At 36.0% G+C, this 16498-nt stretch overlaps 1 protein-coding gene across 2 annotated transcripts in view; it reads left to right on the top strand.

Annotated features, from left to right (window-relative positions):
- Positions 1–12506, top strand: part of PDCD10 (programmed cell death 10) — a 43386-nt gene extending 30880 nt beyond the window's left edge. For both annotated transcript variants that reach the window (XM_032630666.1, XM_032630665.1), the window contains 3 exons: positions 4998–5076; positions 5368–5450; positions 8460–12506. In XM_032630666.1, coding sequence (XP_032486557.1) covers positions 4998–5076; positions 5368–5450; positions 8460–8541 — 244 coding nt within the window. In that variant the 3' untranslated portion in view covers positions 8542–12506. The remainder of the gene's footprint in view (positions 1–4997; positions 5077–5367; positions 5451–8459) is intronic.
- The last annotated feature ends 3992 nt before the right edge of the window (positions 12507–16498 follow it).

Raw genomic sequence — 16498 nt, 5'->3', positions numbered from 1 at the left:
TTGTTTTTTATTTCAGAAATGGTACAAGTCATTAGCATAATAATGTATGTACCCTTAGTGATAAATAGCACTTTCTAATGTTGACCAAATGGTGAACCTCCAAAAATCCTTGCCTTTGGGATGTAGGTTAAAAAAGACAGAACTGTGTGTGAGGCCAGGAGGCTGGTTGATGGGCAGCAGCAAAAAGGGTCATTCTCGAGCCAGGGGCACTCTCCTCGGGGGTGAGAGAGCGGAGGAATGAGGGGGAAGCTCCAAGCAGAATTTCTAGATAAGTATTTTCAAACTAAAGAGTCAGATAATTTTCTTCAGCCTCAATGGGTAGAATACAGAGAAAGCCGGGAATAACTGTAGTGGCACTATCAATGCAACCTTTGGGTGAAACCACAAATAGAAATGGCTAGAAAGGAAGAACTTAGCACAGATCTTTTTCTGGAAGAAGCTGCATCATACATTGTATCTTTAAAAAACTGAAAGAGGCTGCCTTGGAATAAATATTAGCATACTTCTCAGGGGAAGAGTATTCCTTGTAATTCACATTGCAGAATTCTATTTTAGCTATTTGGCCACCTATTTTGAGTGGGTTAGAGGGAGGAGTATGACCCATTTTAGAAAATAACGGTGATAGGTACCAACCCAGCTATCAAGGAGTGACCCTCTTCTTTTTGGTCCTCTAATTGAAGATCAGAAAGTACAAAAGACTTCATTGACTAGCCAAAATCCATGTCACAGGGGATAAACCCTAAGGTAAATATTTTACCTTTATTGGAAAGCCCCAGCGTTCTTTAACAGCTTTTAATACAGCTTTTTATTTTCAGTTTGGTATAAAGTGAACACGTTTGGCCCATAAAAGGATAAATTATCAGTGATCTCAAACACAGCTGTTTAAACACTTAGTTCTAAAATTTTCAAATAATTTAAGGTTTAATTTATTTTGGTGATCATATGCTATATTTCTATAACTTGGTTTGAACCTAAGCAGACTGACTCCAGGGACTTCTCTGCTGCTTCCCAATCATAGATTCATAATGTTGATCTAATCTGGTGATTGAAGAAAAGAATGTTTCTGCTGTTTGGAAGAGGTGTGGTAAAGGACATCCTATCTAGGGTGTCAGTAGGAAAGAGGCAGAACGGTGTTGTTGTAGTTGAAGCTCGGATAGAGATGGTCGGTCCGGAGCCCTCATCTTGCTATTTTGATACTCTCTTTCCATCTTAGGAAGTCCTGGAGACGTCTCTGCTAAACCCAGTGTGGCTCTAAAGAGATACCGTTTGAAAACCAATTTATTAATAGCCACATTTTGATCAAAAGCGAGTTGAGGTCAAGAGCCTAAGAGTCTTGTCCTTAGTCATTGACAAGGGCTGAATTGGGGTCTTGTCTCTCATTTATGCGGCAATAGTAATATTTCATTTCTGTTTTCTGGAGTGTACTCAGCCAACTGAATTAAGATTATTGGCAATTAAAATTTATTTCGTATCCATTTTAGGAGGGATAATTTGCCATGGAAAGTTTGTTGATAATATGTATTGTTTCTGAGACTGAAATTCAACCATGTGTGTATTAGCATGGATGGCTAAGGTATAATTATTTGTATCACTGATATATATTGATAACTTTTGATATATATTGTTACCAGTGTTAATTGTTTGACAAATTAGCGGATAAAATTGCACCAAAATATAAAATGGTTTATCCTTCAAGCACAACATATTGTACAGTTATTATTATTTTTCTTTAAAATATTTTACTTTCTCATATTTAAGGTGGATATCCCCTTCTTTCAAAATATTTTAACAATATTTTTCAATAAGCATGGATCAAATACCTACTATACCAAGTACTGTACAAAATGTTATAGGAGAAAAGATTCCTGTCAGCTAACAAATATCCATATATTTTTGTATATATCAGCAGACTTAGGTTTGACTCCCCATTCCAGCGTTTTGCTGTGTGACCTTGGATAATTTGCTTAGCTTCTGTGATTCTAGTTTCTGCCTGTGAAGATGAGGGTGATAGTTGTGAGAATGGAAATGATATACATGGTACCTAGCACAGAACCTAGCATACACTCACAGAACCTAAAGCATTGTGAAATAAGATTTTTTTTCCCCTCTCTCTATGAAGTTGATTAGGAAAAATGATCCAGCAAACAAATTATTTTAAAAGTACTTTTGATTAATGAATGTGTTTGACTACATTTGAGCTTATGCAAATATTTTATAAAATTCATTCTTAGGATACATTCCAATTAATGGATGACTAGTGGAAACTGGTGATTTAATAGTCCAGAAAGCTATGCATTTACCTGTTTACTCTTTTTTTTTTTTGCGGTATGCGGGCCTCTCACTGTTGTGGCCTCTCCCGTTGTGGAGCACAGGCTCCGGACGCACAGGCTCAGCGGCCATGGCTCATGGGTCTAGCCGCTCCGTGGCATGTGGGATCTTCCTGGACCGGGTCACGAACCCGTGTCCCCTGCATCGGCAGGCGGACTCTCAACCACTGTGCCACCAGGGAAGCCCCTGTTTACTCTTTATAATCTACATTTGCATATTCAGAGGTGAAAATTTACCAGCGTTTGGTTTTGATGCTGGCCTCAAAATAGCTTTTCCAGAGGTGTCCAGTCTAGACCAAACTAAACATACAGTGTAGGAATTTCCTTCCTTTAGAGTGTTTGTATAAACATAATTATACAAATTTGGTGGATACAGTTAGAAGCTCTACTATTCCATGCAATTTTTTTAATAAGATGTATTATATTTCTTCTGATGCCTGTGGTCCTCTCTTCCAGCGTGTATGCTCCCCAGAGTTGCCCCCTTAACCCCTTTAGCAACCTGCAAGTTACTAAAATTCCTTTCTACTTACACATACTATTTGTCCTGTATCACAGAATCCGTTAACTCCAAACTGCATATAATTGCATTATAATTATTTTACCCTCAGGTTTTCCCCAGTTCTTTATTTTGTTTAATTGTCTGAAGTATTTTGTGTGTGTGTGCCGGTATTTTCTCTTATAGGAAACAAACCCTCGGGTAGTTACTAAAATAATTTAGCTTCCCTGGTGCAAACCTTAGTGCCATAAATGAAAATGCTGTTCCATGTACATACAGATGACATAATATTTGACATAAATTGCTGCAGATTGTTTTAGAAAAGGCCAGACCTAGGGATAAACAGCCTTGGTCTTTATAAAGCTCCGTGGCAAATAGTGGATCAAGGATTAGCTCTAGGTTCTGGGTTTCCAAGCAGTGGTTTCCAAACCTGGTTCATCAGCAGAATCACCTGGGGAGATTTTTTCCCTTTTCAAGTACATACAGACTCCCAATATTCATTAAAGTACACAACAAGGTATGGTTGTGTATAAACAGCTGTCTGATCACTATAATTTTCTTTGTTGTATCCCTTTTGAATAAGCTTATTGTGGGTTTGAAGAATCTTCCATATTCAGAGATTTGACATTTTTTATTTGTTGAAACTAATTTTTCTCACATAATGGGATGGTCATATGACACCATTTTATTAAGCAGTAGGGGGCTTACGCCCATCACAGCAATACAGAAGGATTCAACTTTCTCAAAAACGTAAATGAAAGGAATAGTTAATGTAACTTAAAATTGTTACTACTAGAGGCCAAAAAACAAAAAAGAGTGGACAGATGTAATTATGTAAATTCATTATCCTGTTTGAATATCTAATATTTTAATGTTTCAGCCTGATGCCAATATTTGAAATACAAGAGGTAATAAGGAAATAATTATTGAAATATTTAATAAAAATATCATTGCTACTTCAGAATAGGCTAAAATACTTTTTTATACCAAAATTCTGTATATTTGTAATTTTTAGAATTTCCATATGCTTATTTACTAGAAATAAGCTGTGAAACACACACGTACACACAAAAATCTGGACACGGAGCCTTTTGGTTTTCTTTAAATAGTATAGCTGAAATGTTTTAGGTGTGAAATAACTGAAATCTGAGATTTGTGACTAAAAAGTAGGTAATAAAAGGTTATGTTTGGGGTGGTCTAGGTTGATGTTTTACTAATTCATATCTTCACACTTGCATTGCATTTGAACAGTAAAAGTTTTTGTAGCAATTAACAGCTAAGAATGGATGTGAAAAAGAGGTTTGCCTTAGAGACTGAGAGGCTATTTGAGAATGCAGAATTATAGTAAGTTCAGTTTGCCAAAATATTACTATGAAGTTAGAACATGGAAATTGAAAAGGGCATAGATACAAAAGATAAGAAGACTTTTTAGAAAATGGTACATGGATAGGAAGAATAGTCAAGTCAGATGAGAATTATTGATTTCTTCTCTCTTTCTTTAGAAAGGGGAGAAAAGTGCTGATACATATATACTCAAAGAATGATTGCTGAAAAGGTTAAGGTAGAAGAATATTCTGATATTGTCTCCCAGAAATTTAAATATATTTTCTGAAGGAAATAGTGTCAGCAAAAGTTTGGAAGAGAATAGATGTGTCTTAAGAGAGAAGAGCTACATCTGAGGAGGAAATATTTTAAACATCAGAACTATGTTTGAAACTATGTTTCAGAACTACATCAGGTCTGTAATTTGGTGTTTTAAGTACAGAAATGAGTTACATGTAATAGCAAATTTTCATATAATTATTCATGAAATAGCAAAAGTGGATGATATGGTTGCTTGAATTCACCTACATGAGCCAGAAAAAGGAAGAATTGTAACTGGAAAAGGTGAGAGGCAGAGGTATTTTCTTACAAATTTGAGTGCGTAATGCTGAATGAAATGTTACTGATTTGGGAAAGCTGATGTTAGTTGTGCAGTGTTTTGTCAGCAGTGCAAGAGTAGCTGGGATCACAGGAGGGTACAGGCTAAAACCCCCATTCAACTAGCCAGTCAAGTATTTGTGCTTGATGCAGTGTTCATATGGTAGTTAACAGTGCAGTGATTCTTTAAAAAAATGTAGACTTCTTTCAAATGAAACTGATTTTAAGAAGATTGTTTTTTCCTCACCCAACAGGGATATAGCTAGTGCAATAAAAGAACTTCTTGATACAGTGAACAGTGTCTTCAAGAAATATCAATACCAGAACCGCAGGGTAAGTTTAGTAGAAGCCTTGCAAGCTGCCACCCTAGATATTGGTTTACACTTAGTCATTTTACTGAATTAAATAATAAGACTGTTGAATTATTGGAAATTGTTTTGTATCATTAATGACTGGGTTTGTCCTTGCATTTAAATATGCTGTTACATATATTTACCTAAAAATGCTTATCTGTAATATAAGGTACGTTCGTATTCTGTGTAATCTCCTGTCTTTGACTTTGGCTTTTGTGTTACTTCTCTTTTCTTGTTTAGTATTTTTTAAAATTATTTTTGATGTCTGCAGGCACTTGAACACCAAAAGAAAGAATTTGTAAAGTACTCCAAAAGTTTCAGTGATACTCTGAAAACCTATTTTAAAGATGGCAAGTAAGTATTGTCATTTATCATCCTTTTCTTTTAAGAATTAGAAAATTATGTGGTTTTATATGATACTAAAATCATATAAATTAAACCCTTTTACTATATTATTAATACTTACACCAACTTACTAAGATAGACTGTTAAAAATAGAAAGGAAATGGTTGATAATCCAGCCATGACTCTAGTCTGGAGCAGGAGTTGCAGACTTTTTCTGAAAAGGGCCAGATGGCAGATATTTTGACTTGGTGGGCTTGTTGCAGCTGCAGCACTTCACCTCTGCTTTTGTGGTGCAGAAGCAGCTGTAGACAGTGTGGAAACAAGTGGTATTTTTGTGGCTGTGTTCTAACAAAACCTTACTTATAGACACTGAATTATATAATTCAGCTGTCACATCATAATATTTTGATTTTTAAAAAAATTTTTACTCTTTCAAATGTAAAGTATTCCTAGCTCGCAGACCATACAGTGAGTGAGATTTGACTTACTGGCCTACTTTACCAACCCCTGAAGCAGTGATTCTCAAACTTTAATAGCCTCAGAATCAGCTGGAGGAGGGCTTGTTAAAGACAGATTGCTTTTGGGTTCCACCCAGAGTTTCTGATTCTGTAGGTCTAGGGTGGGCCCAAGAATTTACATTTCTGAGAAATTTCCAGATGTCATGGATCCTGCACGTCTGTTAAGAACTGCTGCACTATTGTTAAAACAGTGGTTCTCAATCCTGTTTGCACATTACAGTCACTTGGGTTCAGTGTTTTAAAATCCCAGTGCCTTGGCCCTACCTTCAGAGATTCTGACTCCATTCGCTTGGAATGGGGTCAGGGTTCAGGTGTGTTTTTGTAAAAGTGCTTCACGTAAACTGTAAACGGTTGTGATCCACTGTCCTGGAATAGGGAGGGCTTTCTATAAGACAGGAAGTATACTAAAAAGGTAAATATGACATTATTTTAAAATTTACATACACTTGGCTGTGGAACATTCTGGAAAGCCAAGTAATCTTATGTGATTTATGTATAATACACATGTACATATAATGTATAAACTGATGCAGAGGCTATGTCTTCTGCAGCCTCATACCTTACAGAGAATTCTTTGTACCTCAAGTAGAGTTTTGTGGACAAAACCAATTTCCTACAGTGCTTGAAGCAGAAGAATAAGTGGTGATTATTTCAGCTCTAATTGGCAGGGACCTCTAACATCCTATCCCACCATTGACATTTTAAGATCCCAATATCCATGTCAACCTATTACAATATTACTGTAGTAATATTAAAAAATAATAAAAATACATTAGAATGGTATATTGATTTTCATAATTATTTTAAATAGTTCAAACAGGTTGAAATATTTACATTTTATTCTAACTTAAAGATATTGAGCTAAATATTATTAATGGTTTTGTGTTGTTTCATACTACTATTCAGGTTGTCTAGGGGAAATGTACCTTGTTGACTTAGTTTAATAAGCTAGCAGGTGTGTTCTGAAAATAAACTTACATCTATTTTTCCTTGGTCTCCCCTGCTAAGCCCAAATAACCAAAAAACACATTAAAAGAATAATTTGCATTAAGAAAATTATTTATGATACTGATTAATTGAGAACTATCCTGGAATAAGCACACTGAAAGGTATAAATTCATTTGGAACATAATTTTCATTAATCTGAAATTACTCTCATTCCTGTTTGTATGTTAGAATCACTTGGGTTCAGTTTTTAAAACTCCTGGTGCCTTGGTGCCATAGTTATTTTTAACAGTTTAAACAGGCATATGGATTATTCAAGCTCTCTACTACTTTTTCTCCATTCAGCAGCTTGTTTAAATTACCATTATTTGCATATGAATAATGTGCCACAATTTTTGTCCCTGTTTCCTCAAAATTGAAAATTATTAATAGAGCCTGATCTTTGAGCCATTTTTAGTAGGAGGATGAATTTGCATTGATTCATCTAATTCTTCCTAGTCCCCCTTTTTTGAGGAATGTTTAGGATGAAGATACAGTCAGCCCTTAGTATCTGCAGGTTCCACATCGCTGGATTCAACCAATTATGGATTGAAAATATTTGGGAGAAAAAATTCCAGAAAGTTCCATAGCATTTATATTGTATTTACAGCTATTTACATTACATTTACATTGTATTAGGTATTACAGGTTAGAATCTAGAGATGATTTAAAGTGTACTGGAAGATGTGCATAGGTTATGTGCAAATACTACACCATTTTATGTAAGGGTATTGAGCATCCACAGATGTTGGTACCTGAGGGGGGTCCTGGAACCAGTCCCTCTTGGATACCAAGGGACAACTGTACAAGCTTAGCTTTGCTACTGAGAAACTGATAAGGCCACTCAAGGGGACTAGGGTGTCACCTCTGTGCTCCAGGCCATATGAAAATGGACTGATAGGAAATATGGTGCAGCATGAAGTAATTTTTTAAGAACATATTTTTATATATTGTGGACTCATAAATATTGAAACCATATGATTTTCTTTTAAAAGTATATTCTAAAAGTAAAATTCTCAGTTTTTTTTTTTTTTGAAGGAAGGTAAGAGAGATTGGGATGAATCAGATTCAAAGTAATGAGCTTTTTCTTAAGTATTTATCATGCCCATTGATATATAGATTTTGAGACTGAGTATAATGTTTTAGCAGATGTTATTTTGGTAACTTCTGTGAACTGCAGCTGGAGACTATGTTTGAATCCTCTTCTTTGGCCAGTTATTTTTTTGACCTATAAGTGAACTCTGGTTGTTGAGGTGCCACCCATTATTAGCAGCCCACCAACACCTTATTGCCAGCCAGAACCACTAGGGGGCAGTAATTCCTAGATAGTTTCAAATGATGCAGGACCCTTCAGTTCCAAGCTGGGATAAAATTTGTGATACTCAGTACTATCTTGCCTTTTTTTTCCTAAATTGATTTTATTGCTACTGCTAGTAGAGCATTTTAAGTATAAAATATTTTTAAAGGATGATTTTTTGGGGGATAAAATTAATTGTTGTTTTTTTTTTTGAAACAGGGCAATAAATGTGTTCATAAGTGCCAACCGACTAATTCATCAAACCAACTTGATACTTCAGACCTTCAAAACTGTGGCCTGAAAGTTGTATATGTTAAGAGATGTACTCCTCAGTGGCAGTATTGGACTGCCTTTATCTGTAAATTTAAAAGTTTGACTGTATAAATTATCAGTCCCTCCTGAAGGGATCTAATAATCCAGGATGTTGAATGGGATTATTGCCATCTTACACCATATTTTTGTAAAATGTAGCTTAATCATAATCTCACACTGAAGATTTTGCATCACTTTTGCTATTATCATTCTTTTAAGAATTATAAGCCAAAAGAATTTACGCCTTAATGTGTCATTATATAACATTCCTTAAAAGAATTGTAAATATTGGTGTTTGTTTCTGACATTTTAACTTGAAAGCGATATGCTGCAAGATAATGTATTTAACAATATTTGGTGGCAAATATTCAATAAATAGTTTACATCTGTTAAACATTTCTTTACTTGAAAAAATGCATATATATATGTGAATATATATATATGATCAGAAGACCAAGACGACTTGGTGTAATGTGTAAAGAACTTCTAACGGGAGCTTATTAGCAGTTTATCAGATAATAAAGCAACAAGAATTCCTATCTTTTATGTCCTTAATCACTCTGGGCAAAAAGTAGTTAATGGAAATATTTTTGTTAGTTATTATATTTGAGGTACTGAGTGTTTTTCCAGCCTTTGTTTTAAGAGACTTATGAGAAGGAGATGGCAGTTCATAGTGTCTTCACACTGTACTGCCACTTTTGAACTCTACAATGTAAGATTAAGTATTTCTGGTTTGCTGGGCCCTAATAAGCTCCGCACCTCTTTTCCATAAATAGCCACAACTAATAGTAAGTTAAAACTATACCAATGCTAGTTGGTTTGAAATTGTCATGAGTGTTAATAATATTATATACACTCTTGAAATATGGACAGTTTTGTTTTACCATAGAGAAGTTTTAAGGAAATCAAGTATCAAGTATTCAGGTTAAGTGATTTCATTTTTCAATTATGATAAAATAAAGGAAAAAATCAGAATTTATCTTCTATAAAGATTTTAAATGTTAAACTAAATTTCTGTTGGCAATATAAATTTTTTTGCTATGATGCAATTTAGTTATTTTTTTAAATTCTTTCTCCCATTTTAAAAAACAGACTTTTAAAGAATTACTCTCATTAGCAACATAAAAGGAAATCGTCCTGTTAGATGTAAACAGGAAATATGTGGAGGGAAGCAAAAAAAACAATAGACAATTGGATGAAATCTCATAATTTATGGACATTTTACTGAATTGATTTTTTTTTTTTCTTCAGAGATACATAGCTAGTAAAACACAAAGAATTAGCGATTTTAATACTGTTTGGTTTTGGCATAAGCTATTTTTCACTCTTGGAAGTAGAAGGATGGGTATTTGCAAAATAGACTTGTGAATATATGAAGAAAAAAATATACTGTTTTTTTTGAGCAGCAGACCTTTCTAAGATAAACAAGTACTGTCTTTCTTCCTCTTGTCTTTACCTCCTTAAGAGACCTCATCAGTTACCAGCCATGCCCCAACTCATCTGTTTTTATAAGTCTTGTGTCTTTTTATTCTACTATGCAATATATCTGGCTTCTATTTTCATGAAATTTACCTCCAAAAAGGAGGTTTATTCTCAGGATAATTCCGTTTCTTACATGATCCTAGTGGGTTTGTGTTTTGGGGTCAAGGAGGAAAGGACCAGTGTGGCCCCAGTCATATACAACTCCAGAGAACAGAAAGGCGGCTACCAAGCAAAGGAAGAGAGGAGACATTTGTTGAGCACCTCTGTGTCAAGCATTATTCTAGATACATTAATTTAATTCTCTTAACACTCTGTGATTTAGCCATCTGCCTTACAGTTGAGGAAACTGGCTAAGAGAGCTTAGGTTACAAAGCTGGTAATTGCTGGAGCCAGGATTTGAATTCAACATTTGTCTCCAGACTCCATGCTCTTTCCACTGAACTGTACTTCATCCGTTGTCGAAAATGCACCACTTAGAATACTAATTCCCTAACACCAAGCTGACATAGCTGTCCCTGGTCCACGGGGAAATGAGAAAGATTAGGATAATGTGATGTCTTTTTCATAAATCTAAATTTATTCATTTTAAAGGACCGTTCTTTTATTTAAGATCATTGCTATGCTTGGGATGTTTAATATGCCCTCTCCTCACACTTTTTTAAAACAAAGTGATATAATTGTAGATGGTGGTAGTATGGGGTTTTTTCATGATTGCATTGTAATAACCTTGTTTGGCAAAACATGAGGTTAGTAACCCAATGTCAGGCCTTCCTAATTGTTTTTCTAACTTTTTATATGGAAATAATTTCAAGGGATTTCAAATTTACCAGATATTGGCAAGAGTAAGAATAGTGCAAAGAACATCAACACATCTTTTATTCAGATTGACCTATTGTTAAGATTTTACTATTTTTATTTTATCATTTGTTGATTTGCTTACCTTCCCTTAATCTCCTTTACCCTGGATCATTTCCATGGCTGCCTTTGTCTTTTATGGTGTTGAGCTGTTTTTGAAAAATACAGTCTTCTGTCTCCTCCCCTATCCTCCCTTTAATAATAGAATGTTCCTCATTTTGGGTTTCCTCACGATTAGATTCAGGCTATGCATTCTTGGTCAGAATAACTACACGGTGTCTCATCTTCTCCTCACTGTTAATTTTGGTCAGCTGGTCAAGGTGTCGTTCAGTTTCTCCAATGTATAGTGACTTTTCTCCGTACGCCGTACGCGGGCCTCTCACTGTTGTGGCCTCTCCAGTTGCGGAGCACAGGCTCCGGACGCGCAGGCTCAGCGGCCATGGCTCACGGGCCCAGCCGCTCCACGGCATGTGGGATCTTCCCGGACCGGGGCACGAACCCGTGTCCCTTGCATCGGCAGGCGGACTCTCAACCACTGTGCCACCAGGGAAGCCCTAGTGACTGTTTTTTACCTTACACCTGATAAGCAATCTGTGGAAGGCTCTTTTTAAGTCCATGCTTAACATCAACATTTTCCCCCCAATATTTAGCATCCATTGATGATTCTTGCTTATTCAGTCTTTACTTTGACAGTTACAAAATGGTGATTTTCCAACTCCAGCATTTCTTCTTATGTACCAGTTGACACAGTGTTCTCTGTAAGCCTGAACCCTCCTTTCTCTCCCATCCTTCCATTCATTAGTCCATATCTGTCCACATGAATTTTTACAGTTACTGTTGTTTTGGACTCCTGTTTTTCTATTTTTTTCAATGGCTCATAATTCATTACTTACTTTGGTACTTAAAATGGTCTGAGATTTGACCAGTTAGGAGTACCATCCATTTCAATCTTGTTTCTATATCCTTGTGGCTTCCACTACCTTTTTTTTTTTTTAAAGGACATTATCTTAAATATGTCCCAGGATCTGGAATCAGCAGTTTCTCCAAGGAACTCTAGGGAATGATAACAGATACATAGATCTGCTGGCTGCTGTGTAGGCTCATTGCTACTACGTATCATTGCTACTGGGTGTCATCTTGCTTCTAGGCCTATTCACACAGAACTAGAAAATGTGCATATACAGACATATACACACGGATATGCATGTACACATACATTTTACATGTCATAGGCACATGATGTTTGATTTCAGAAATCATGAGTTCACACTAGTACCTCCAGTTGCAGTCCATCCTCATAGGGTTCTTTCTTGCTTTCCCCATTCCGTGTTTCTGTGTCCCTTCTTCCTCAGAATCCAGGCTCCCTGAAAAATCACTTCATTCACTTGTTCAGTCCTACAATACATCTGAAACAGTCTTAGAATTTCTTTTGCCCTATCTCTATTAAAAACATACTTAAAAGACTACAGGACTGTGTGCAGTTCTTTCCCTGTCTGTACCCTGCCCAAGACTAAGAATGTGTAATTACATTTTGTGTTCATGAATTACTTGGATTAATTCGTTTTTGTCCTTCACTGTGATTGTTATTTATTTGAAATAAATTGGGTTCATTTGTTTCAGTTTTCTTCCAGGTTTAAGGTTCCTTCCCCCCGCCCATCCCCACACACTTCCCATCCTTGTAAATTTAATTCTATTCATTTAAAAATACACAGAACATCAACATGCTTCTAAACATCAGAACTATACCAAAAAGTATACTAGAGAAGTGACACTCTTACCGCTTCTGCCCCATTCCCCACCCTGCCAACTAAGTAACCAACTCCACTGTTTTTTGGTGTTTATCTTCTGTGTTTCTTTTGGTGAAGGAAAGTAATGATAAATGTGTTTTCTCATCCCCCCCCCTTCATTCTTACACAAAAGGTAGCATTCATGTAGGGAAACCAACCCTCTCAGTTTGCCTAGGACTGTGAAGTTTCTTGGGACACAGGATTTTTAGTGCTAAAACTGGGAGAGTCGGACAAACTGGGAGGGTTGGTCCCTCTATATACATGCCTTTTTTTTTTTTAAACTTTCTATTTTAAATTGGAGTATAGGTGTTTAATAGTGTTGCGTTAGTTTCAGGTGTACAGCAAAGTGATTCAGTTACACATATACATGTATATTCTTTTTCAAGTTCTTTTCCCAATTAGGTTGTTATATAACATTGAACAGAGTTCCCTGTGCTATACAGTAGGTCCTTGTTGGTTATCCATTTTATTTTATTTTTTTTAACATCTTTATTGGAGTATAATAGCTTTACAGTGGTGTGTTAGTTTCTGCTTTATAGCAAAGTGAATCAGCTATACATATACATATATCCCCATATCCCCTCCCTCTTGCGTCTCCCTCTCACCCTCCCTATCCCACCCCTCTAGGTGGTCACAAAGCACCGAGCTGATCTCCCTGTGCTATGTGGTTGCTTCCCACTAGCTACCTATTTTACATTTGGTAGTGTATATATGTCCATGCCCCTCTCACTCTGTCCCAGCTTACCCTTCCCCCTCCCCGTATCCTCAAGTCCATTCTCTAGTAGGTCTGTGTCTTTATTCCCGTCTTGCCCCTAGGTTCTTCATGACCTTTTTATTCTTTTTTATTTTTTTTAGATTCCATATATATGTGTTAGCATACGGTATTTGTTTTCCTCTTTCTGGCAACTTCACTCTGTATGACAGACTCTAGGTCCATCCACCTCACTACAAATAACTCAATTTCATTTCTTTTTATGGCTGAGTAATATTCCATTGTGTATATGTGTCACATCTTCTTTATCCATTCATCTGTCGATGGACACTTAGGTTGCTTCCATGTCCTGGCTATTGTAAATAGAGCTGCAATGAACATTGTGGTACATGACTCTTTTTGAATTATAGTTTTCTCAGGGTATATGCCCAGTAGTGGGATTGCTGGGTCATATGGTAGTTCTATTTTTAGTTTTTTAAGGAACCTCCATACTGTTCTCCATAGTGGCTGTACCAATTTACATTCCCACCATGGTTATCCATTTTAAATCTAGCAATGTGTACATGTCAATCCCAAACTCCCTATCCCTTCCCCCTACCCTTTCCCCCTGGACACTATAAGTTCATTCTCTAAGTCTGTGAGTCTGTTTCTATACATGCGTTTTTAAAATACAACTTTATTGATGCATGGTTTATATATATGCCTTAGAAAACAAATTTAAAAAACTATTGAGGTATGATTTACTGCCACAGAATTTACCCATTTTAAGAGTCATGCAACCTGACCACAGCCCAGTTTTGGAATCCTTCGATCATTCGGATAAAATCCCTCATGCCTGGTTACTGGTTAACCCTTGTTCCCATGCTGCCCTGTCTCCTCCCCAGTTCCAGGCAACCACTAGCCTCTTTGTCTCTATGGATTTTTCTTTTCTGGATGTTTCATATAAATAAAATCATACAATGTTGTCTTTTTAGCCTGGCTTCTTTCACTTAGTGTAACGTTTTTGAGGTCCATCCAAGTCATTGCATAGATCAACATTTCTACCAGTATTCTTATTACCGAATAGTATTCCATTATATGAATCTCCTATATTTTATTTATCTATGCATTAAATAGTTGATGGACATCTGAGTTGCTTCCTTCTTGGCTATGATGCATAATGCTGGTATGAACATTTACCTGCAAGTCTTTTTTGGACATGGGTTTTCATTTCTTTTGGGTAGATACCTAAGAGTGGAAATGTTGGGTTGTGTGATAAATTTCTATTTAAACTTTTAAGAAAGTATCATACTGTTTTCCACGTAGCTATACCATTTTACGTTCCCAGCAGAATTTAGGAGGGTTCCCATCTTCACCATCATTTGTTATTGACTATTTTTTGTTATAGGCATTCTCGTAGATACCAAATGGTATCTCATAGGGAAATTTGCATTTCCCTAGTGACAATGAAGTTGAGCATCTTTTCATGTGTTTATTAGCTGTTTCACATACTTGCTGTGTTTAATGTCTCCAGAAATCCCTCCATGTAAGTCCGTAGCGACCTCTCTCTCCTTTTTTTGTAGCAGCCTATTGTTCCATGGTGTGTAGGTACCATAATTTATTTATCTGATCAATCTACCATGCTTGGGCATTCAGATAGTTTTCAGCATTTTGCAAATTACAAGTAATGCTACAATGAATGTTCCTACATACATTTCTGGTTTGTTTGAAGTATACCTTCAGAGTAGATTCCTAGAAGTGGGGTTGCTACTAGTCAAACAACATATGCATATGCAGTTTTATTAGATATTGATAAATTCCTTTCCATAAAGGTTGAGGCAATTCACACTCTGCCAGGAATGTATGAGACTATTTGTTTCCCCAAGGCTTCACTTAATATTGTTAAGCTTTTGAAATTTTGCCAGAAGATGGGTGAGAAATGGTATCTCATTGTACCTTCAATTTGCATTTCTCCTACTATGAGTGAAGTTAAACATCATTCATGTTTAAGGACCATTTTTGTGATTTTGAATTTGGTTATTTTTTATCATGCAAAATTCAAACATTTTTATGTAGACAAATTTATCAATTCCTCCATGAAACCATCTGGGCTTGATGCTTCTTTGTGGAGTGAATGATAACTATTTCTCCTGTGCAAAATTTTTTAAGCTTTCTACAGGAGTCAGTTTGTTAAATTACGTTTTTCTAAGAAAGTATCCATTTCCTCTAGGTTTTCAGATGTGTATTTCTATTGAAGTGAGTAAAATAATCTTTTATGGGTTTTTTTGGGGTTTTTTTGGTTTTTTTTTTACGCGGCCTCTCACTGTTGTGGCCTCTCCCGTTGCGGAGCACAGGCTCCGGACGCGCAGGCTCAGCGGCCATGGCTCACGGGCCCAGCCGCTCCACGGCATGTGGGATCTTCCCGGACCGGGGCACGAACCCATGTCCCCTGCATCAGCAGGCGGACTCTCAACCACTGCGCCACCAGGGAAGCCCTCTTTTATGTTTTTTAAACATTTTTCTCTGTCTCAATAGCTATTTCTTTGTTATTATGTCTTATTCTGTATATTTGTACTCTCTCCCCCTTCCTTTTTTTATTAAATTGGATAATCCTTTGTCTATGTTGTTCCTGTTTTTACAGGATTTTATTCATTAATTTTGTGTACAGTTTTTCCTTCTCTACTTCTTTAATTTTAATTTCTGCTCTTAAATTTATTATTTTCTTCCTTGGGCTTTTGTTTCACTTTATTGTTCTTCTTTTAGTTCTTTCAGTTGGGAATGTAATTAATCTTTGTTTTTTTATAGATATACGTTATTTAGTGCAATGTAATTTTCTCTGATCACTGCTTAGAATGTATCCCATAGTTGTATTTATTATCATTATTTTTTAGAAATTCTGTAATTTTTGTTTATACATCCCGTTTTGCCCAAGAGTTAAGTTTATTAGAATATCTTTAATTTCCAAGTAGAGGATCATTTTTGGTTGCATTTTTAACTTCTAGTATTATTGCATTGTGATCAGCAAGTACTGTTTGCAATAACTTTATAGTATCTGCTGATACTATAAGCAGATAGTATATCTGCTTTGTATTTACTTTGTATATCCCTGCGAACGTTTCATGTATACTTGA

Source organism: Phocoena sinus, chromosome 4 (assembly GCF_008692025.1).
Source record: "Phocoena sinus isolate mPhoSin1 chromosome 4, mPhoSin1.pri, whole genome shotgun sequence".
Classification (NCBI taxonomy): Eukaryota; Metazoa; Chordata; class Mammalia; order Artiodactyla; family Phocoenidae; genus Phocoena; species Phocoena sinus.
This window is presented reverse-complemented; position numbering and strand designations above follow the sequence as displayed.